Here is a 25,035-nt window from a genome sequence, read left to right as displayed (position 1 = left end):
TCAAGAGTCTTATAGCTCAATTAGTTGACATCTTTTTTTCTTATTCAACAGTAAAATACTTATCAGTTAAGTTAATTGGAACCCGTTGGTTGACATCTCTTGATATTTTCAAAATACCTAACATTTGATTGTACCTTCAAAATATTAAATAATTACTCGAGGAGAACCAAGCAATAGCTTTGTTTGGTTTGGATAAGCATGTAATTATAGAAATTGAGAGATTCATTTTTTACAAATCATGATTCATGACAATTGAAGGGCTATTCCAACATCAATGGTGGATCTGCCTTATTTTTGGTAGAGAGAGATATATATATATATATATATATATATATATATATATTCAACATAAAATACTTCAACTATATTCAATTATTGAACTCACAAGTCATAAGTACAATATTTTCAAAAGGTTAAAATCTCTAAGTACAATTGAAACACAAATAGGTGCACAACATGCACAAAACACCAAAAAAAGAAAAAGAAAAAACAATGCATCCCATATTAATTTAAAATAGCAAACAACTTATTTCAATCCTAAAGCATACCATCAATCTTGATTGATAGAAAAAGTACAAACATTAAAAATAAAAGGTTTCTATAATGTAGAAGAAACCTCTAGAGGGAAATCGCCTTATAGCTTGATCGGGGCACATTCTTGAAACTAGCCCATACAATATCAACGTAGAGTGGCAACTGTTGTATGGCAAAAAAGACTATCGGCAAGCATGTCGCTGCGTATACTGGAAAGGCCTTGTCTTTTAGTTTATTCTTGAGCATAAAGTAATGTCCAGCACAAAAAGAAACCAACATTGATGTAATGGATACGAGGAGAGAAGTTAAGCCAAGCAGAAGTTTCTTTGGCAAGTCTCTACGAAAATCTTTTTGTTCATATCGGGAAGTGAGGATGGCAAGAAACGAGAACAAGGCAGTGATGGAGAAGCACAAGGCAATTAGTGAGGAGACGGCAAAGATGGTGAGCATTGAGTGGCTTTCAAGGTTTGGTTTCCCATTTTCTTCATTGATGTTGCCTGGAATAGTGGTCGACGAGGCAAAGGCAACGGTGGCAATGAGTGCAGCCACAACTGAGCAGGATTCGGAGGTTTTGTTTAGCCACTCGCCTCCCTGTTTGACTAAGTCCTCATGTGTCTCGCTAAAGATTTCTTCTGGGGTCTTGCCCTCCTTGTTGACTTGATAGCAAAAGTGTTGCGGCATGTTGTCTTTTACAAACTGCATGTATTAATAGTTATATATATATATATATATATATATATATATATATTAACTAGTGCATTGCATAAGAAAATTCTATAAAATATAATATTTTCTCTTAATTTTAATTTTTTTCTTAAATATAAAATTTAATAATTATGGTAATTCTTAATAACCATTATTATAAATGTGTTTATATATTAAACTATCAATTCTATTTTTTTAAATTAATTAAAATATAGCAAGAATCTAATAGAGTTAGAGGGTTTAAATTAACATAGAAAGTTTAATAAGAAATCCTTATTAAATTAAAATTTAATTAAAAAAATATATATTAGAATAATGGTATGGAAAAATGTGGGCTTTTAAAAGTTTATGTGACAACATAAAATATAAATTAAAAAATCAAAAGCTTTAGAGAGGGAGAGAGAGTTTATCTATTAACATTGAACGGTGAAAAATAAAATTATATATATATACTTTCAAAAAAAAAAAAAAAAAAAGAAGAAGAGGGGGGAACTTTTAAAAGCTGCCCCACCCTCCCTCCACTCTATAATTACATCGTGTGATAAAAATAAAAAATCAAGAACAAATTAAGCTGGTTTTGAGTTCATACCTCGTACCACTTGATTTCCCACTGCATTTGCAATGCAGCACCAGGAATTAGCCAAGGCCTTTGCTTTCCTATCTGGGCTGCCAGATGCAATGCATTATTTTCATCCGAATCCACTTCATGAATTAGCTTACGTTTCACAAACTCTTGCTCAAGCAATAGTTGCAATACATGTGTTTGCCTGTTCTTCGCGGCCAAAAGCACAATATTTTGACCTTCACTCTTGTCATCAATGGCCAATGGAAACTTGTTGAGTATGTGCTCAACAATTTCTGTGATACCATTTCTTGCTGCAAGCAATATGGTTGTCTCTGTCTTTTCTTTGCTCTTGTCATTAATGGCCATTGGAAGCTTTTGAAGTATTTGCTCGACCATGTTCGTGATACCATTTCTTGCGGCAACCAATATGGGTGCCTCTGTTTTTTTCATTTCAGGCGTTTCCCCTTTTCTTGGTAGTAAAATAAGTAAAGTTGTGTCTGCATTTGCCATTGAGTACATCTTCAAGTGTTAATTTTCCATATATATAGTTGATGTACCTTCACAATCCGAGTCCACATATAAATCCATTAAAACTACAATATGGGAGAACAGCGAATCACCTGTTCCATCCTTTTTCTCTTCTAAAGCAGTTTCTTTTTTGATAGTCACTTCTAAAGTAAAAGCAGTTTCGTTTCTCTTGTTTCCATGTTCAGTTGTATTGTCCAGAAATGGTGGTGGTGATCCCTCCGGCATCCAGTCTTGCTGGTTGATTGTTTGGTGAGGGTTCGTCCCACTTGTGAAATCGGACTTAGCTTCTTTGCTTGTACTTTCCATCAGAATTTTCATGATTTGAACAGAATATACATGCTTCCGTTTTCTACTCCTTATACCCTCTTAATGTTATAATAATTATTAAATATAATATACATTACGAAAAGGCAAATATATTAGTAATTAATGTACGTATATAATTACTTAAATAGCTAACAAATTTTTTTTAGAAAGAAAATAGCTAACAAATTGACATATAGCATACCATAGCCAAGGCCCAGAATAATCCGGATGAATATTGTGTACAAAAGATGGAAAATGGTAAAACAGCCCTCGTAATGTCTCCGAAGAAATTGATGAAGTGATTCTGTAGAATCTGTACCAAACAAAAATACTTGGTTCATTATAATGTACAAATAAGAAGGGTTAATTATGAGGATTTCATGAATATCATGAGGCTTTAGAAACTATTAAATCAACCCCTTAAAATTGTGTTAGAAGCAATTGAACTAAAGGCTAGTAAATTTGTTAGATGAACCAGATTAACTACTCATATTAAATCCAAAACCTAATTGATGTGGGATTTTTTTTTTTTTTTTTTGTAACAATCTTAACTCAAATGCACTTTTAATATTATGCATTTCTCACCTTTTTGTACTGATTGGTCAGTAACATTCGATACGTTGGGCTTGGGACTCTCTACATCTGCAGTCTGGGCTTTGCATCTTTCTTTTTTTTGAGAAGAAACTTTGCATCTTTCAATCACTAGAAAAGGAAAGCAATTCGGTTAAAATTACAAACCTTAAGGGAAGAAAAGAGAAAAAAAAAAATCAAGATTGTTTTTCTGGATTTGTGGATTCTGCTGTATATATTAAAGTGTTAATCATTCTGTTTAATGCATCTTTAAAGTAAAGCTAGAAAATCAGAAGTGTTAATAATTGTTAAATTTTAAAATAAAATCACATGATTAATTAGATACATCAATATTTGTTGTGATATTCATAGATATCATAGGCGATGGTGTGAGGGCAAATGTTCATTAGTGGGTGATCCCACTAAGTAGAACTAAAAAAAGACTCCTGGGGTTTTACTTGTAGTGGTGTAGTTGTGTAAAAAAAGACTCTTATGTCTGCCTCAAGCATTGTTGAGTAAATCGCACACTTTAATGCCAGTGATGCATGACACTTGGATTGTCAAGAAAAACACTTCCATTCAAGGGGAGACTAACCAAAGTGCCACAAGTGATTTGTGATATTTAAGTCCAGTGTGATTGGTTAATTAAGTAATAATGTCCCACATTAGATATTAATGAAAAGAATAACGATTAATATAACATAATTATGTTCATGCCAAATAGGCTTAAGTCCGTCACATGTTTTGCAATGGTATATAACTTTAAGTAACGTTACTTTTAGTTGAAGTAAAGAAAAAATATCTATTTCCTTACCAGAGTGAGCTATACTCCGCAACACTTGATAGAAGTGGATGCATGTTTGGTAGTTCTTTGGGAAATTGTTGTCTGCGGTTTCGGAAGATTTATGTATTTCTTTATTAATGACAGAATCAATCAATTCTTGACGAGTAGTTTCGGGCATCAAGTCTTCAACATATATACCTTTCACACAAAAACAGAGGATATAACGAGAGGTGATGTTGGACAATGGACAACAACAATGGAAAAAATAAAACGTGTAATGTAGGTACAACTCCGATCTCCAATATTAAAGAGAGTTTGTGATTTGCGGCTAAAAAATTGAGTAATACTTACAATGATAAATGATGCTCTTCCACCATCCATTGTGGGAACCACTTTTGAAGACCGAAGGCTTACTTGCTAGGAGATGCAAAGGGGTGATTCCTACCTCGTTCACAGCATATGCAAGACTTGGTTCCTTTAGAAGCATCTCATATGCCACGTCTGCCAACCATAATTATTAAACTAGTCAGTAATATGCGGGAAAGTTTGATAGAATTGATTCTTTTTCTCTTTCATTATTATTTTTTTCTTAAATGTGAAACTTGATAATTATAGTAATTATTAATAAGTATTTATTATGATTATGTTTATATATGAAATTGTCTAGAGTGTGTTTAACTTTTGCTTATTATTTATTGTCACTTGATCATTTTTATATTAAATGTGTTACAAAAAGCTAAGAGTTAGTTTCTTTCTTTTTTGTGTGTGTTTGTTTAAAAAATAAAAAATAGTTAAAAAAAAAAAAAGCTAAAATTTAGATTATTTACAAAAAAAAAAAAAAAAAAAAATTATTATTATAAGCAAACCCCAAACTCACTCTTAGTTTATATTCCCACAATAGCCTATATCCCATAAATACACATGATAGTATTGTGAAAATGTTGTGGAGTATCACTTCTCAAAAAAAAAAAAAACCCACAACAACAAACCAAGATCAATTCATCTTGGACAAGAGAAAGATTGACACACCAAGCTCAAATCAATTCCCAAATCAACACACCAAGATTTAATTCACCATTTTTACCCAATTTTCACCATATTCATTTCTCTATTCGCAAATCTTCCCCATTATTCACTCACCAATTTAAGGAACATACAAAGTACAAACAACAATAAGAAGGTGGATAAGAGGGGCTTGGTCTTGAGAGAGATCAAGAAGCATAGAGAGACGGGGACAAGCAAAGGGGTAGAGCGAAGCTTCTTTTGCAAGGCCGATGAAGAGGTTCTCGTTCTCTACTACAAGAATCAAGACTGCTTTGACAAAGAGTGCCAAAGACAATGACACACACAGAAATATAAAAATAAATGAGATTTTATCTAGAGGCTGTGAGGTTGATACAAACTAATTTTAGGTGAGTTTAGTTATATTTGATGTAAAAATTTGGTTTCTCAAGTCTGATGCTAGTACTTTACAAGGGTTAAGAGCGTAAATTCTTTACATGAAAATTTATTATCTTTCATAAAAATGAAAGAATTAATAAGTAATAAAATTCAAACATAACGATATAATAAATTTCATACTCTCTAAAGTTTTAGATGCACAAATGGTTATGATATGACTTAAAATTATTAAAATTTAATCATTCTATATGTTTTACAACAATCAACATTAATTTGACTTCTTTTAAATAAATAAATAAAAACATTAGGTTTTTTTTTTTTTTTTTGAGGAGGAAAAAAACATTAGTTGTACTTGGAGTTTATCAAATAAAAAATATATTACATGAGAATTATAAGTGAAATTCGATAATGGAAAGAAATTACAACACGACTTATTCATATATAAAAAACTATAAAAAAAAAAATACAATATAATGGATAAGTGAAGTGAAAAAAATGCTCACCGAAATACTCCCATCTAATTGCACAGTGAAGGGCAGTCTCACCATCATTCCTTCTGTAGGCAGGATCGATTGATTTGATGTCGGTGTCGGAGGCTTTCAAGAGCAGCAAATGCAGGTAAAGGAAGATTGGTTTGTAGCCATGAAAAGCGGCTAAGAAAAGAGGGCTCTCACCGACATTGTTACGAAATAAATCTTTAATCACCAAATCTTGAATGTCCAAATCTTGAGTTACTTTATTAGCAAGAAGGATGCATATGTTCAATCTCCCCGTTGAAGCTGCCACATGCAAAGGGGTATTCCCTTTATTGTTTTTTGTCCACAAACCCAACTCCGAAACACCGGTAATTTCACGTACAAGTTGTTGAACCTTTTCTTCGGGCGCAATGGAGACAGCTACGTGAAATGCCGTGTCCCCTGACTTGTTAATCCTGGCGTCAATGGCTGATAATTTGTGTTGCTCATACGACTCAACAACCTTCTTCCATTCACCAGTCATCGTATTCTTGTGCAAATTGAGGGCAAGCTCATCATATTGTATCGGCCTATTTTTTTCTCCCATTTTCTTTCTTACTATACTAGGAACAAAACAACGACCAAAAATATATACTCTTAAGTCTTAAGAATGGGGTTGTGTGCCACGCAATTGTGTATCAGTTTTTAAGCTATATATAACGAGAGAGAGAGAGAGAGAGAGAGAGAGAGAGAGAGAGAGAGAGAGAGAGAGAGAGAGAGAGAGAGAGAGAGAGAGAGAGAGAGAGAGAGAGAGAGAGAGAGAGAGAGAGAGAGAGAGAGAGAGTTTTTTTTTTACAAGATAGAATTCTATTCTAGCCTAATTTAAGTGTATATATATGTGAAACTCCTTCCTGAAGACTTAAACCCCGTATCAAGGTTGTGGTGGTGAGAGAGACTTAATCCATATAGTAAAGGAAGAGAGAGAGAGTTTTTTTTTTTTACAAGATAGAATTCTATTCTAGCCTAATTTAAGTGTATATATATGTGAAACTCCTTCCTGAAGACTTAAACCCCGTATCAAGGTTGTGGTGGTGAGAGAGACTTAATCCATATAGTAAAGGAAGAATATTTATTACATGTATCCATGTTCACGTGAATTAGGAAAATGAGACACTGCCCGTGTTGCACTTTCTTTATCTAAAACTAGGGGAGAAGGGAACTAGGGAAGTTTCTTTAGGGGAAAAAAAAACGAAATTAATGTGCTATATGTACCCACATGAGAAAAGTAAAAGTGTGTTTCCCTTTATCCTAAACTCACAGCAGTCATTTTCTTTTTGGTTATAAGTACTTATTTTTTCCCCCTTGTTCCGAAAACTTCACTTTTGTTGAAGTTAGTTCTTAGAAAAATAAAATTCCTATATTCCAATTTCAGAATCGTAATCTGACAGAGAAAAAAAAAATTGAAAAAGGAAAATTATTGTAAAATAAAGGAAATAGCAGGAATAACAAAAGAGAGAGAGAGAGAGAACAATATTATATATGAGCTTCTTCTTGAAGTGATTATCACCACCAAGTAAAAAAAAAAATTATTATTTTTCATGCAGAGAATTAGGGATATGGACACTATATATATTTTTATTTTTATATTTTCTTACATTTTAGGAGAAAAAATAGTTGCAAATTTTGTGGTCAAGAGCATTAGAGATATTACGTGTAAAACATTTTTAAGGAGTTTGGTATAATAAAATGTAAAATTTTTCAAGCACAATCTATCAAAACCGGTGGCCCAGCTATTGGTGACACCAAATTGCCTACACTGACTACCAAACCAGCAACCCAACCGCCAAATGTGGGGGAGAGCCACTATATATGTTTTTGTAAGATGTTTTACCAAATCTTTAAATGTAAAACGTTTTACAACATTTTCACAAAGAATTTAACAGTCAACAAAAAATATTTTCTAGTTTAACCAAATTTTACAATAAAACAAACATGGTAAAATGCTAAAATCATTTTTAATAAAACATTTAACAACAAAACAAACTGGTTATTGAACTAAACCAACCTAAATGGATTGCGTTGGCTAAATTTTATTGTGCTAATGATATAAGAAAAGGAAGTTAATAAGGTTAATTGAAAAGTTTGGGTATAAAAAATGAAATGGGTTGTGGGGGGAGAAGATGGAAATGAGATGTAGATTATGTTTGTTCTTAATTTTTACAAAACCCTAACTTTTTTGTGTGTGTACGTGTGTGTGTGTGTGTTGAAGAGAGAGACAATAAAAGAAAGTAAAAATACATATCAATTTATCCATCTTTTTAACTGAGGTGGTTTACGAAGCCCCTAACAAAGGTGATCTCATAATTAAAGTGTTAAGTTTTAATTTAAATTACATGCAAACAAGGTGAAAATGGGCCCAACCATGAATGAATTTACTGTAATTAGTAATTACCCTAATAAAATTTCTTTGAGAGTTTTTCTAATTTTTGGTTGATTTTACCATCCTACTGATAGATTTAAAGATTGAGTCTAGTCATGACGGAATTAATTTAACATTTTCACACTTTTCATTCTACAACTATGGACACTAAAGCTTGTTAATTAGTTACTGATAGTCTGATACGTATCAGACTACAAAATGTATACATTTTGTAGTAGATAACTGGGTATGTAAGTGTGCTTTTCATGTTATCGTTATGTATGATAATACATTTTGATCAAGGCTTCTCACTATACAAAGTGAAATTACATGCATCTCATATTACATATGAATTATCCTAGCTAGGAAAATGAAAGATCTTACCCTACCCGGAACGTAATCTCAAATATAATAGTTATTTTCTTTTGGTTAGGTTTTTTTTTTTTTTTTTTTGGGTACTTTTGTTACAATATAGTATAATAACTTCACTTTTATAAAATATGATAACTTAGCATCTGTTTTAGCTCTTTATTCTTTCTACTCTTCAAGTTCAAGTAAAGTACCTCAAAGAAAGTAATTAATTAGGACTGTCATGAATCATCTTGTTAGAATGAAATATTAAATTGTCCGCCAAGATTGTGTTCATAAGACTTGGATCTTAACCTGCTGCGCGTTACACGTTATGTTTCGAAATTCTCATAAAGGTTTCGTCTCAAATTCTTTGAAAAAACAACTAGATATTATTACATGCATTCCATATTATATTATATGAAGATAATGAATTCTTGTCCAATGTATTAAACCTTTCTTTTGACGAACTCAAGGTGAGGTAGAAGTTCTTAGGAAAGAGAAAGTCGGTTATACCCACGTGAGCAAAGTGAAAGATCTTATTCTCCCCTTAGGGTGTGTTTGTTTGGAGGTGAAATATGGTGGATGGAAAACTTTGGAGAGAAAATTGGAAGAAAAACTTTGTTGGAGTGTGTTTGGTTAGATGGGGAGGAAGGAAAATAAATGGTGGGGCCTAGGTATTTTCTCTCCGGGTCCACCAAAAAAGTTCTCTCCAAAATGGAGAGAAAATTGAGAAATGAAAGCTCATGAAATGAGGTTCCAAAAAAAACCTTTGGAATTCACCTCCAAGTCTCCAACGAATTGGCTTTTTTTTTTTCCCCTATTACTAACGTGTGTTGGCTTCCTTTTTAAATTTTTTTTTTTTTCTTTCTCTGGTACCAACATTTTTTTTCTTTTTTTTTTTCTTCTGTTACTAACGTGTGTTGGCTTCCTCTTTTTTTTTTCTTTTTTTTGTGGTGCTCATATGATTATTTTCTCATTAATTTTGGTTGGTTTTTGTTTTTGTTCTTTATTTTTTAGAAATCAGTTTTGGGTTAATTTCTTATGCCTTTTTTTTTTTTTTTTTTTTTTTTTTTTTTTTAATGAATTGTCAATCTATACACAATTTTAAAAAATATAATGTGTTACTTTTTTGTTTTATTTAATAGGGACATGATGATAAATTTATACAAACTTTATTTTCAATCAAACAAAAAAGTTTTATATCCCTCCACTTTTCCACCATTCCAACCAAACATAAATGAGGGAAACTAAAATCTTTTCTATCCTCCCACTTTTCCATCCTCTCTTCATTTTCTATCCTCCCACTTTTCTATCATCCCAACCAAACGGACCCTTAACCTATAAACTCAAAGAAATTATTTTCTTTTGGTTATGTTATTAAAAATAAAAATCTCACAGTAGTGTTTTTCTTTTTGGTTAGTAATTCTTTTTTTTTTCTCCCTTGTTCCGAAAACTTCACTTTTGTAGAAGTTAGTTCTTAGAAAAATAAAAGGCCCAATATCCCAATATAGGATTCATGATTTGATAGAGAGAAAAAATATATAAAAAAAGGAAAAATTTTTGTAAAATAAAGGAAATAACAGGACAAGACAAAAAAAAAAAAAACAAAAAACAAAAACAAAAAAAAAACAAAAAATTGAGAATAAGTTTATATATGAAATTCCTCAAGTGATCATCCACCACCATGTAAATAGGTGCACAACACGCACAAAACACCCAAAAAAAAAAAGCATCCCATATTAATTTAAAATAACAAATAGCTAGCTTACTTCAATCCTAAAGCATACCATCAATCTCGATTGATAGAAAAAGTACAAACATTCAAAAATAAAATGTTTTTATAATGTAGAAGAAACCCCTAGAGGGAAACGGCCTTATGGCTTGATCGGGGCACATTCTTAAAAATAGCCCATACAATATCAACATCGAGCAGCAATTGTTGTATGGCAAAAAACACTATTGGCAAGCATGTTGCTGCATATATTGGAAAGGTCTTGTCTTTCAGTTTATTCTTAAGCATAAAGTAATGTCTAGCACAAAAAGAAACAACATTGATGTAATGGATACGAGTGTAGACACTCGATTTTGCACTCATGATTTAATCAAGGAAGATGACTAGAGTGACCATTCATATACCCAAAATTCATGATTGCATTACATGCATTAATTCATTCATTGCATATCACAAAAATGATCTTGAGATTCTAACGGTTGTGACGGTATGCCCAATTTTCAAATCGGACCGTCGGATTGAAAGATGTCGCATGATCAAGTTTGCACGGTCTACATGCATTTTGTTTAGGTGGAACCAACTGCGCATGATTAATTTAAATTAATTCTCATTGGCTAGACAATTAAAATAATTAAATAATTTTGTGATTGGTTGTTAATTAGTGTCAAAAATAGGCTTGCTTGCATGGGAATAAAGAGGATAATCAGATAACAATAAAGTTGTGGATAATCAAGACTTTTTGGAATGTTTATCTACAAGATAATCATTGCTAAAGAGACCTAAATCATTAGAAAAGGATTTTAAGTTTTAGAATGTGGATTAAAAACGCATTTAAGTGTAAGTCCCGGCTCAAAAAACCTCAAAAAATGAGTCCAAAGTGGACCAAAACTCAAACGCGGGACCGGCACCCAAAAGGGCCATTCAGCACTTTTGGAGTGCCAATTAGCACAAACGTGGGCCACAGCCCAAGGGCATTTGGATTGAGATAGATCCGATCTTTTCTATATTTTAGAGATAAGGACGCGTCCCAGTTCATATTCTAATCATTTAGCTAAATTTTCGAACATCCTAGCCTCTATAAATAGAGGCTGCCTCTCAAAAATCACCACACTATTTCATGCTCTCTGACTCCCCTCTTTCTAGCCCTTCTCTTCTTTTCTTTTTTTCTCTTACGTTGAAGACGTTCTGGAGGCTCTGGCTTTAGAAATTTCTTTTCTATAAGAAAAATATTTTAGGTTTCAAAGAGAATTGAATAAATTTCTTTGAACCCTAAAATATTCCTTCACTAAGAAAAGCACGCTCATGCAAGAGGTAGTTTTTCTTTTCTTTTTCTGTTCCTTTCTATTAATTCTACTTAATGATGCAAAGGTGTTTTTATTATTTCTGGTGTTATTGCCATGTGTTGTTTAAACCTTTCTTAAAACATGTTCTTGGTATATTTTTGTTGTAATCTTTCTCTTGAATCTCAAAAATTTGCTAATTAACAAAGATCTTTTAAACTAAAAACCTATTTGAATTTTTCAGATCTGATTTTCTAAATTAAAAACTGATCTGCATTTTCATAAAATACGGATTTGATTTTTTTTAAAAACACACAAAATTGATCTAAATATTTCAGATTTGATTTTTTTTTTTAACACAAAAAACTAATTTGTATTTTCATTAAATACAGATCTGATTTTTTTTTTAACACACAAAATTGATATGTATTTTCATTAAATATAGATCTGATTTTTTTAAAGAAAATTTTCTTCGTCACAAAATAGCAAATTTTGAAATTTAAAAGAAGAAGTTAAAGTTGAGATAATTTTTTATTAATACATGTAACATAGATTTATTTCATGAGTGTGCTTCCTCTTCTAAAAAAATCTTTTTCTTATTTTATTCATAAAAAATAGATCCGATTTTGTTCTCTACAAATCTAGATTTTCCTATTCACAAAACTGATTTGATTTTTCTTAATAAAAATCACCAGTTTTAACTTTGCTCCAAAATAGATCTGATATTTTTTAGCAAAAACCTTGTTCTTTCTTTATATAAAAACAGATCTGATTTTCTTTATAAAACCTTTTTTTTTTTTTTTTTATCCACACAAAAACATATCTGGTTTCTTTTTAATGAATCAAATCCTTTTATTTTTAATTTACAAAAACAGATCTAAATTTTTTCTAAAAAGAGGATACATTCATAAAATAGATTTATGTGAGTTAGTTTTGGTCAAGTGTGTCATGCATGTTCAACATATCATTTATATCATGCAAAAAGGGTATATTGGTCATTAGAGTCTAGAAGACTAGACTCTGTTTGGGCAGAATGGGTGCCTAACACCTTCCTATTCCGTAACCTAGCCTCCAAACTTAGTTCATTTGGATACGTAGACCTATGCTTTGTCTTTCTTTTTTATTTTTAGGTAGATTGTAACTAGGACTCAAAGCCTTGTAAGATTCATTCTATCAAGCTTGTATTTATTTTTATTCAATTAATTACAATGAAGTATTTTGATCATGTAATTTTGTATTGAACAAAGTTTCTCTCCAAACTAGTTTGGAGAGAAACTCTTCAAACTTCTTATATATTTCTTTTTTGGGTGTGAATTTTGAAAATCTAACCGTTGAATTTCATGTTCCTTATGTTCTTAACATACGTATCAAATTTCGTTCGAATTGGATGTTATTTACTATTTGATCAATTAACTTATTTTTCATATACAACTTTAGATCACAAAAACTTGAAATTATAACATTAATTTGATGATATAGCAATTGATCTTTGATCTTCTTGAAATTTTGTAAGAATTAATAATGTAATAAGAATATGCAATCTAATGGTTAGATTTTCAAAATTCACACTCAATATAAAGATATATGATGAGTTTGTAGGGTTTCTCTCCAAACTAGTTTGGAGAGAAACTTTGTTCTTTTGTATTTATTTTTTTCTCTTTTTTTTTTGTATAAAAAAATAAGTGGCGACTCCACACCACTTACCCAAAAAGAGAAGTTCCTTGAAGAAGCACCCAAATCTCTTTTTTGAGAGCACCCTTTCTTATTGAAGTTTTCGGTCTCTCACAACGAGGAGAGAAGTTAAGCCAAGTAGAAGTTTCTTTGGCAAGTCTCTATGAAAATCTTTCTGTTCATATTGAGAAGTGAGGATGGTAAGAAACAAGAATAAGGCAGTGATGGAGAAGCACATGGCAATGAGTGAGGAGACGGCAAAGATGATGAGCATCGAGTGGCTTTCAAGGATTGGTTTCCCATTTTCTTCAATGATGTTGCCTGGAACAGTGGTTGATGAGGCAAAGGCAACGGTGGCAATGAGTGCAGTCACAACTGAGCAGGATTCAGAGGTTTTGTTTAGCCACTCACCTCCCTGTTTGACTAAGTACTCGTGTGTAGCTGGCTAAAGATTTCTTTTGGGGTCTTGCCCTTCTTGTTGACTTAATAGTAGAAGTGTTGAGGCATGTTGTCTTTTACAAACTGCATGTGTTAATAGTTTAATATATATGTTAACCAATGCAATGAACAAGAAAATTCTATAAAATATAATCTTTTCTCTTATTCGAGGCTTATTCCTACTTCTTCAAGTCAAAGTGGGGATATTTTGATAACCCTAAGTGTGTATGAAGGTAAACACCTCTAGATCTCACAAAAGATTCACACACGTTAACACAGCATATCAACAACATCTAATACGTGGCTAGGGTTTTTCCTTTTATACTTGAAGCAAAACATAAAACCCTACACGTCATATGGGCTTGGGCTGAGTTGGAAGTTCTGCAAAAAAAAAACAATATGCATGAGGTTCAATCGATCGAGCCTAATTTTTGATCGATCAGGCCTTGCAGATTTAGTCCAATAAATTCTGCAATCACTCGATTCCAACTTTACACATAAACACACTTTGAGCAGGCAAAATCTAGACTCTAAGTTTTGATCATGGATTGCCAACACAATACACATTGAAGTTCTAATACATTTAGTTCCTAAAGTCTTAGAACCTAACAAATGCAATTAACAACAAAAATCTAGAGAGAGACCAGGAAAAGGGATGTGAATATCAAGGGCACAGATAGTGCGATCCTCTTGGGACTTCCAGCAACCTTGAACTATCGCCAATTGGCATGGATCGGTGGTTGTGGTAGTGGTTATGGTGGTGGTGGTGGAAGTGTAATTCGAGAGCTTCCAGCGGGGGTATTTTGGGGATTGAAAGACAATGGGAGCACCGCCTTCTTTGTAGACCATCATGCACGTCGATGATTCTCCATTAGAATGTGTTGGCAAAAGAATCACCAATAGGAGGAGAAGGATGTGAAATTTGAATGATTCATTCATTTGCTACCGTTTGGAAAACTGAAAATTCAGCATTAGGCACTGCTATTTATATGAGAAAATTGAATTTTTTTTTTTTTTTGAGTACATAGGTCGGTGGTGAGTTGCAATGCAAACTATTATTATTATTTTCTTCTAAAATCTTGTCAGTTTAGTTCGTTCATTAGTTAATTTTTTTTTCATGTTTTTGTTTACAAAGTAGATTGGGAAGTACTTATAAGCCAACTTATTATTATTATTATTTTTTTACTATTTGTGAGTATTACTTTACTCATTTACTCATAAAAGCATATATGGGAGCCCAAATGGACATGATTGAAGTGGAGAAAAAATCTCTCTCATAATAAATAATTATTAATTATACAAATTAATCATTCTTGTAGAAATTAAAAAACACTAAATACTCTATAGATCCAATATATATATATATATATATATATATATATATATATATATATATTGTTAAAAAATCACAAAGGTGAAATATACTCTCTTCATTTCAGGTGACTTGAAATGATGAGGAACCTATTTCAGTATTTCTACTGTTGATTACTATGAGGTTTTTTTTTTAATTTTTTTTTATTTTTTTATTATTTTTAAAAAAGGTTAATTTTAAGATAAAACTAAAACTATATTGTCAAAATATTAAGTGATTTATTAGTTGTTAAGATAATTTTTATAAGTATGATTCAATTATATAAGTTTTAAGAAATTTAAATGGGTTTTGGTGATTAAAAGATTAAGTCAAACCCATTCTCTTCAAATAACAAGGCTCTATATAATAAGGCTCTATAGCTCAATTGATTGATTTTTTTTTTTCATATAAATTGTAAGGTTGAATTTATTCAACCATCTAATTGGCTTTATTCCGTGCCAAATTTGCTTGTATTTCAGCATTTAGTAACCCTGTATTTAGGTGGGTTTGTTGTAAGGGTAGTGAGTGAGATAGAGTAAAGTTTGCTCAAGAGTGTGCAAGAAAACAGAGACTCGCGGCTTGGCCTCGCGGGTGACTCGCGGCTGCAAGCCGCCAAACGCAGCACACGTGCCACGCATGCCGGAAGGTGAACAGTCATGCCAGCTGGAGCACTACAGGACAAAACAGGACAACTGGCCATACGGTTATCTCGCGACTGGATCTCGCGACTTAGTCAAGTCGCGAGGTCAAGCCGCGAGCGACCCTTGTTTTGTAAAACCTGACGTTTCACATTCCTCTCTCACTCTAGTATAAATACCCCTTTTACCCACGATTGTAAGAGATTTTCCAGAGAGAATTTTGAGAGAGAAACCCTAAAGAAAAACAAGATTGATTCACCAACAATCTATACATTAGAGTCTCTTCAAATTCCTCAACTCTCTTCCTCTCCATTGTCAAATCCTTGAGAGGCATTTTACCAAACCTTGTTCTCACCATATTCATCATTGTGAGTGGGCTGTTTGGATTTCTGGGAAGCAGTTATGAAGGAACCAATCTACATTGGTTGATGCTATGGTTCAGTAGCGGAATCCGGGAAGCTAGAAAAGAAAAAGGTTCGGCGCAACCTCGTTGGAGCAAGAAGCTTGGAGGGCTTAGGTGTACTGAGTAGATTAGGCTTGGAGGGTCTTTTGCTGTCCATGTATCCCAACTATATTTTCTAGTGGATTGATTACCGCTTGGAGGGCGGCGGAGAGGTTTTACGCCGAGGGCTTCGGTTTCCTCTTCGATAACACATCGCGTGTTGTCTTTGTATTTGCATCTTCCTTCCCTTTTATCTTTGCCTTATTTTCTGCTGTGGATGTCTTTTATATTTGGCTTAGATTGATTTCCAATTCTGTTTATAGCTTATGTTAATTTTCCACACACTAGTTGTTTGACATAATGCTTGAATTGGTTAAGTTGTAATTTGGGGGTCTAAACGTTCAAGGGTGTTTATACACATATTTGAACTTTCAATTGGTATCAGAACGGGTACACTTTTATTGGTTTCAATACCATTGTGTGATCCTTGACTCCCTATTGAGATGGATCGGTCTCAATCCCTAAATGCACCTCCATATTTTGATGGTAGTAATTATGCTTTTTGGAAGGTTCGCATGAGAGCTTTTCTGTGTTCTATTGATGAATCTGTTTGGGATGCTGTTGAGATTGGTTGGACCAGACCTGAGGCAGCCAAATCCACATGAGATAAGGCAGCACTTGCTGCATTTAATGCTAACAGTAAAGCACTCAATGCTATTTTCTGTGGTGTCTCCAGATGAATTTTACAGGATTTCTCACATTACCGTTGCCAAAGAAGCATGGGAGATTTTGGAAACCACCTACAAAGGCACGAAGAAAGTGAAAGATACCAAGTTGCAAATGCTGACCACTCGGTTTGAGGAGCTCAAAATGAGTGAGGATGAGTCTTTTGACTCTTTCTATAGGAAGCTAAATGAGGTGGTTGTCAGCAAGTTCAACTTGGGGGAGAAAACAGAGGATTCAAAAATTGTAAGGAAGATCCTTCAATCATTGCCAGAAAGTTTTCGTGCTAAAGTGACGGCGATTGAAGAGAGTAAGGACCTTGATGACATCAAAGTCCAGGAGCTGGTTTGTTCTCTTCAGACTTATGAGATGTCGCTGCCCAATCAACGGAAGAGTAAATCTCTTGCTCTTAAGACCATTAATGAGAAGGTGGAAGATCAAGACTCATCGGGAGAAGATGTGGTTGACAAAGATGTTGCTTACCTTGTGAAAAATTTCAGAAAGTTCTTGAAATTCAAAAATAATGGTAAATTTGGAGATAAAAGAAAATTCCAAAGTTCAGGAAGGGAGAGAAGGGATTTCAATAAGAAAGATGGAAAAGAATCCCAACCTACACAAGGTGTCACTTGTTTCGAATGTAACGGGCATGGACACTTTAAGAAGGAATGTCCGAATTATTTGAAATCGAAAGGCAAAGTTTATGCCACGACATTGAGTGACTCGGATTCATCCGACTTAGAATCTGAAGAAAGCTGTGATGGAGAGGGGAACTACTCAGTTTTTATGACTATTACTTATGTTGAGTCTTCAGACGAGTTGAATATGCTTGTACGAGACCTTGGAGAACATAGTGATGAAGAATCACTGGGAATTGTTGAAGAATCAGATGCTGAAGAAGATGAAAGCACAGCCAATCTTCAAGAGAATTATAACTCACTCCTGGAGAAGTCGGGTGAGTACACAAGGGTGGCCAAGGCTGCTGTGAGAAAAATGAAGAAGGCAGAAGAGGACTATAAAAGTCTCCTAATCCGATATAGGTTGGCCAAATGTGAGATAGAAACACTGAATGGTGAGCTATCCGAAGCGTACACAAAGGTGAGATTTCTTGAGCAAGAGGTTGTGCAAGCAAATGCTAAAATAGAGAAGGTCACCACCAAGAAGCTAGATGATGTTATTTCATCTCAAAATAGTTTTTCAGACAAATCCGGGTTGGGATATACCGAAGGAAGTAGCTCATCTGGAAATGTCACTAAAGAAGTGAAGTTTGTAAAGGCTAAAGATCCAGTTGAAGTTGATCTTACTGCTGAGAAGCTCAAGATGGAGGAGAAGAAGAATGTGGAGAACCAACGGTTGCTGAATCCTCGCAATCAGTATGTGGGCAGGTCTGAATCTCGTGCCAAGTCTCGTCCACGACCACAAAGAGGTCCTAGATCAACTTATGTGTGTCATCATTGCGGACTTCAAGGGCATACTCGACCAAATTGCCAAAAGCTGAGAGCAAAGAATAGTACAACTCCTCAAAGGTCACGAGGACCTAGAAATGATAGAAGAAATTGGGCAGGAGAACAATCTAGAGATCAAAATGGTGATCCCGGAATGATGAACGTGATGAAGATGATTGGTGCCTTCACCAACTGCTTGGAAAGCTTCTCACGAAGGTTTGAAAGCCCTAACTCCCGTACCCAATCCTCTAAGGAAATCACCCCAAACGCAAGTGACGTGTGGGTGACAAAAGGTACTCATGCATAAGCATTACAACATGCCCATGCATTAATACTTCCTATGTTTTGCGACGATGTTTGTTTGTTTGCTTGTTGTTTTTGCCAATGGTTGTTTGCTTGTTTTCTTGTGCATACTTTTGATTTTTTGTTTTTGATCAATCTTTAATTTCTAGTGTCAAAAATCCAAAAATCACATAAAAATTAGAAAATCAAAAAGTTTGATTGACATGGTTGAGCTTTTTTCTCAAAACCTATTTTGCCTTGTACCTTTGTGCTAATGGCTTTGTGCATTTTCGAGCATTGCTTGTTCCTTTGCACTCATATCACTATGGGAGAAATCTTGAATTCTATGTGATTGTTGTAAATAGATCTTCAAACTTGTCATGAATGATTAGTGAATGGTTATGATGATCTTGAGACATGCATAGACTTGTGTCTATATATCTTCCCACTCTTTATTTTTGTTTTTGCTAAAAAGAGCTCACCAAATGTAAATCTCCAAATGAAAAGAGATAGAGAGCTGCAAAAGCCTGTCGCACATTCTAGTATTCGACTAGGAAAAAGGGTAAGCGACCTTATATTAAAGAGAATGTTTATTCAAAAAGCCAAAGGCTTGTTCATTAAAGTGAAATATCAAATATCACTCTCACAATGAGAGGTGATTGCCTCAAAAGATCAAAAAGATCAAATGTTATGGTTGAAAGTGGAGTCAAATGTAAAGCTCCAAGATATGTTATCAAGTTTTGTGGGAGGTCATATATACATATTTCTATAATTGAGATGGATCACTTGATCTAGTGCTAATTGTGTATGCCTTGGTTGAATTGATCATTGAAGCTTCACATTAATCTAAGGACTATCTCATTGTTGATATCCACACACAACACACAAGTTTATGTTCAATAAATGCCATATTCATTTGTGTGATTGTACTTGATAAAATGTGTTTTCACATGCTCAATCTTTGTTCATTCAAGCACAAAAAAAAAAAAAAAAAAAAAAAGATTTTTGGGTGTTTTAGGTGTTTTTGGAAAGTATTTTGTTAAAAATCTGAAATTCTTCAAAAACCCAGTTTTGCCCTGTTTTGGTGACTCAGTCGCGGGTTAGTCATGTCGCGAGATCCAGTCGCGCCTTCGCGGGTCATATTTGGCGACTTGTTCGCGAGTGGAAGGTCCAGTCGCGAGGGTTACTCAGAGATTTTGGCGGCTCAGCTCACGACTCTCTCGCGGGTAGACCTTCCAGTCGCGAAAAACACTTAGAAAAATTTTCAATTTTTTGTCTTTGAGTGTTTTGGCGGCTTGAACTGGCGACTTTGTGGCGACTCACTTCAGTCGCGAAAAACGCGTGTTTGGCAAAAATAGGGGCAGTTTTTAAATCTTTTTCAGTTTTCCCTCGAACTTATGCGACTGTTCATCTTCTTTCTCAACTGTCTCCTTCCCAAACACTCCGTGCTCCCATTTCCAAACTTCATTGTTGAGTATTTTCTGCTCAAAATCTTCAAGTTACAGGTATGGGTTTTCATTCTTGAACTACTTTCTACTTGATTTTGGGTTTTTCTCCCTTAATTATTCACATTTGTTTATGTTTTTGAGATGGGTTTGTGTTTCGCCTATTGCTCTTTGTTCATGCTTAGTTTGTGGATGCTGTTGCTTGTGTTTGAAATTATTTTTACTGTTGTTTTTGGTCAACATCATGTGCTTAGCTAAATTTTTTTTTGGTTACTCATTTTATCTTAACTTGTGTTGATGAGTTGATTCAAAATGTTCCTTTTACGGATGTGTAGTTTACTGTGCTGAATGTGCATGTTCTATTGTGTGAATCTTTTGGGAGCGTTTATGTGTTTCACTATGCTGATTATGAGTCATGTCATTTTCATTCCATTGTATGTCTCATTGACATATATTTGTCTTTCGGATGTCTTATATCTCTGCTGTTTATCCCCTGCTTTCTCCCTGTTGTTTTTATGTTTCCTCTTTTAGGGTTGTTTATCCATGTGGTTAATCTGAGCAACATAATGTTTCAGTGTTCAAGTTCATCTGTGTGTGGCTGAAAATTTCTTTGTTAATTACATGGTACTAACTAGTTCTACACATGTATTGTTATATGCTCTTGTGGCCTCTTCTGATTGTTCACAGATGGCTCCCTCCCCTCCGAAAAGGAAAACTCTTGCAAAGAAGGCTGACAAACGATTGAAAATGGATTCTAATCTGTTTAGATCAGTTCAACACTTTGAGAGATACAAGGACTTCTTCTTGAAAGCAGGAATTATACAAGAAAGATTTGTAGATTTGGAGGATTTAAGAAACTCCTTTATCCCCAGCTGTTTTGAAGGGAGAGAATGGGAAAAGCTTCTGAGTGATCTCCCAGTAGTGTGTGAACCCCTGATTAGGGAGTTTTACTCAAATGCTGTGATAAGGGAGAATGATTTAAGTTGCTGGGTTAGAGGTAAAGAATTCATTTTGGATGCACATGTCATTGATGATGTGCTAGGGCTTGAAGGATTAGACGATCAGGAGTTTGTCAATTACAAAGATAGGATTGTATCCATTGAAACTGTTCAACAAAGGATAGGTGGACAGAGAGAAAGGAAATGTCTGAATACCACAGCTTTTTCAGTGGACATGAGGTGTCTAACAATAATCATGATGTTTAACCTCTATCCCATAAAGAAGTTGACTACAATCAACTGTGCAAGAGCAATCTTTCTGATGGATCTCAAAGAAAAGGCATTCATTGACATCAGTTCCCACATATATGACACTATTGTGGATGAGACTAGAACAACTTCTAGGCCAAAACTGATCTTTCCTAGTTTGGTCATGAGGATCTTTAGAAAGAAAGGTGTTCCAATCCCTCAAGACATCAGTCCCATGTCCACACCCTCTGCAATTAACAAGCTTACCTGCAAAAGGATAAGTGTTCGGATTCCAGGTGAAGAAGATGAAGGTGATGAAGGAGAGGGTGTCCCAATGGAGACTGAGGCAGAGGCAGCAGGGCATGCGTCAACCTCAACACCCAGGAGGAGTGGCAAAAGATCCAGAGCATCAACTTCATCGGATACACCTCCAGATGCTTTTCAAATCATTCTGGATCGACTTGATGGGATCAGAGGAGTCCAGACTGAGCACTCAGACAGGATGAGAGCCATGCAGGACCAGATTGATATTTTGTCTGCCAAACTTGACAGCTTCACCACTCAGCATGGACAGTGACCCTTTGGCCATTTCGGTCAAAAAGGGGGAGATATGTTCTTTCTGTTGATTGATGAGAAGCAAAAAAGCAGCTCTTAAGGGGGAGTAATGTGTTGAGGGGGAGTTGTCAAAATCAGAGACATGGTTTATATATGCTTATGTTTTGGGTATTTAATGTTTATATGGGTTTGATACACTGTGGTTTTGGTGTATTCTTGTTTCTAACTCATAACTTACAATCTTGGTTTTATCTTTTATATATATTGTTGATGTTTGTCAGGATATATTGTGTTTTGTACCCATGTGCTTTTGTAAGCTTTTAGGGTTAATGTTTTTATGCATAGTTCTGTAGGCTTTATGGTTTGTACCTTGCTTAATGCAGCCTTTTATGCTATGTTGAATTCAGTACTTCTATCTAAATGTCTTGCATTTTGATTTATGTACTGTCACTCTTGTGCCCTTGTAGGATTGTTCCTAGATGCATATACTTAGTGTATTATGCATTGGTTGAGTGTTAAGCATACAAGTATCTTGCCTTGTGCTTGTTAACTTGTATGTCCTTGTGTTCATTCCAAGTGTGAATGAGCACTGTGATCACTACCTTGTGGTGTTCACTTGGTTGATCAAGCCATGGTTTGTTTCTTAACTCCATCTTTGCTTGATCACCTTAAGCTTGCTTCATATGCATTTCATGTTTTTCTGCATACAATGATCATGGTGTATTGTTGTGTTTCAGGAGTTTCATGTTCTTATGATTCAAGTGCTTCACAGCTTCTAGAGTTAGGTATGAGTGAGTTTTGTTCAACTGTTCCCAACTCACATGTTAAGTCTAGAGTCTGTTTTAGGGTTTTGTCACGGAATAGCCAAAGGGGGAGATTGTAAGGTTGAATTTATTCAACCATCTAATTGGCTTTATTCCGTGCCAAATTTGCTTGTATTTCAGCATTTAGTAACCCTGTATTTAGGTGGGTTTGTTGTAAGGGTAGTGAGTGAGATAGAGTGAAGTTTGCTCAAGAGTGTGCAAGAAAACAGAGACTCGCGGCTTGGCCTCGTGGGTGACTCGCGGCTGCAAGCCGCCAAACGCAGCACACGTGCCACGCATGCCGGAAGGTGAACAGTCATGCCAGCTGGAGCACTACAGGACAAAACAGGACAACTGGCCATACGGTTATCTCGCGACTGGATCTCGCGACTTAGTCAAGTTGCGAGGTCAAGCCGTGAGCGACCCCTGTTTTGTAAAACCTGACGTTTCACATTCCTCTCTCACTCTAGTATAAATACCCCTTTTACCCACGATTGTAAGAGAGCTTCCAGAGAGAATTTTGAGAGAGAAACCCTAAAGAAAAACAAGATTGATTCACCAACAATCTATACATTAGAGTCTCTTCAAATTCCTCAACTCTCTTCCTCTCCATTGTCAAATCCTTGAGAGGCATTTTACCAAACCTTGTTCTCACCATATTCATCATTGTGAGTGGGCTGTTTGGATTTCTGGGAAGCAGTTAGGAAGGAACCAATCTACATTAGTTGATGTTATGGTCTAGTAGCGGAATCCGGGAAGCTAGAAAAGAAAAAGGTTCGGCGTAACCTCGTTGGAGTAAGAAGCTTGGAGGGCTTAGGTGCACTGAGTAGATTAGACTTGGAGGGTCTTTTGCTGTCCATGTATCCCAACTATATTTTCTAGTGGATTAATTACCGCTTGGAGGGCGGCGGAGAGGTTTTACGCCGAGGGCTTCGGTTTCCTCTTCGATAACACATCGCGTATTGTCTTTGTGTTTGCATCTTCCTTCCCTTTTATCTTTGCCTTATTTTCTGCTGTGGATGTCTTTTATATTTGGCTTAGATTGATTTCCAATTCTGTTTATAGCTTATGTTAATTTTCCGCACACTAGTTGTTTGACATAATGCTTGAATTGGTTAAGTTGTAATTTGAGGGTCTAAACGTTCAAGGGTGTTTATACACATATTTGAACTTTCATAAATAGAATAGAATTTCACCTATATTGTATACCAATCAATTTTTAGTGTAGGCAGAGTTCGATTGGTGGACATTTTTTTAATAAATAAAATAATTTCACCTATAATGTCTACTACATAATAAATGCTCTTATCATCAGACTAAAACATCAATTAGTTTTTAATGTAGATGTAATTCGAATCCAAGATCTCTTACAACGACAAGAGACTTTACCAGTTGAGTAAACTAAAATATATTAGTAGGTATTTCTTGACATTTTCAACGAAAATATTCAGAGTTCAAACCTCTTTCTCTTGTTGTAACTATTGAAATTATCAATAACAAAAAATTAATAGAATTCACTATTATATGAGAGGAATGAGTACCAATCATTGATTCACTATACCTTCAAAATACTAAATAATTGCTTAAGGGGGGGGGGGGGGGGGGAGAGAGAGAGAGAGAGAGAGAGAGAGAGATTCAACATAAAATACTTAAACTATTCATTTTTTTTTTTCAAGAAACTAAAATTATTCCATTATTGAACTCATAAGCCCAAAAAAAATAAAAATAAAAAACACATCTTATCCCAAATTAATTTAAAATAGCAAATCAATGCATCCCATATTAATTGAAAATAGAAAACAACTTACTTCAATCCTTAAGCACACCATCAATCTTGATTGATAGAAAAAGTACAAATATTCAAAAATAACAAGTTTCTATAGTGTAGAGAAAAAACCCCTAGAGAGAAACAGCCTTATTGCTTGATCGGGGAACCTTCTTGAAAATAGCCCATACAATATCAACATAGAGCGGTAACTGTTGTATGGCAAAGAATACTATCGGCAGACATGTCACTGCATATACCGGAAAGGCCTTGTCTTTCAATTTATTCTTAAGCATAAAGTAATGTCCAGCACAAAAAGAAATCAACATTGATGTAATGGACACAAGGAGAGAAGTTAAGCCAAGTAGAAGTTTCTTTGGCAAGTCTCTACGAAAATCTTTCTGTTCATACCGAGAAGTGAGGATGGCAAGAAACGAGAACAAAGCAGTGATGGAGAAGCAAAGAGCAATGAGTGAGAAGACGGCAAAGATGGTGAGCATCGTGTGGCTTTCAAGGTTTGGTGTCCCGTTTGTTTCATTGATGCTGCCCGGGATAGTGGTTGATGAGGCAAAGGCAACGGTTGCAATGAGAGCAGCCACAACTGAGCAGGATTCAGAGGTTTTGTTTAGCCACTCGCCTCCTTGCTTGACTAAATTCTCATGT

At 34.6% G+C, this 25,035-nt stretch overlaps 1 protein-coding gene across 3 annotated transcripts in view; it reads right to left on the bottom strand.

Annotated features, from left to right (window-relative positions):
- Nucleotides 1–478: 478 nt before the first annotated feature.
- LOC126708593 (uncharacterized) overlaps nucleotides 479–25,035 on the bottom strand; it is a 47,887-nt gene continuing 23,330 nt past the window's right edge. The window contains exons 1-8 of one of the 3 annotated variants that reach the window (XM_050408393.1): nucleotides 5,897–6,547; nucleotides 4,344–4,493; nucleotides 4,023–4,190; nucleotides 3,224–3,340; nucleotides 2,841–2,951; nucleotides 2,425–2,697; nucleotides 1,829–2,301; nucleotides 479–1,230 (exon numbers count right to left, since the gene is read on the bottom strand). In XM_050408393.1, the coding sequence (XP_050264350.1) occupies nucleotides 619–1,230; nucleotides 1,829–2,301; nucleotides 2,425–2,697; nucleotides 2,841–2,951; nucleotides 3,224–3,340; nucleotides 4,023–4,190; nucleotides 4,344–4,493; nucleotides 5,897–6,455 (2,463 nt within the window). In that variant the 5' untranslated portion in view covers nucleotides 6,456–6,547 and the 3' untranslated portion in view covers nucleotides 479–618. Of the gene's footprint in view, nucleotides 1,231–1,828; nucleotides 2,302–2,424; nucleotides 2,698–2,840; nucleotides 2,952–3,223; nucleotides 3,341–4,022; nucleotides 4,191–4,343; nucleotides 4,494–5,896; nucleotides 6,548–25,035 lie in introns of those variants that run through there. The other 2 variants (XM_050408394.1, XM_050408392.1) reach the window with 2 other exon arrangements.

This window comes from Quercus robur, chromosome 12 (assembly GCF_932294415.1).
Source record: "Quercus robur chromosome 12, dhQueRobu3.1, whole genome shotgun sequence".
In the NCBI taxonomy this organism is placed as follows: Eukaryota; Viridiplantae; Streptophyta; class Magnoliopsida; order Fagales; family Fagaceae; genus Quercus; species Quercus robur.
Note: the sequence above shows the minus strand (reverse complement) of the source record. Positions and strands in the feature narration are given on the sequence as shown.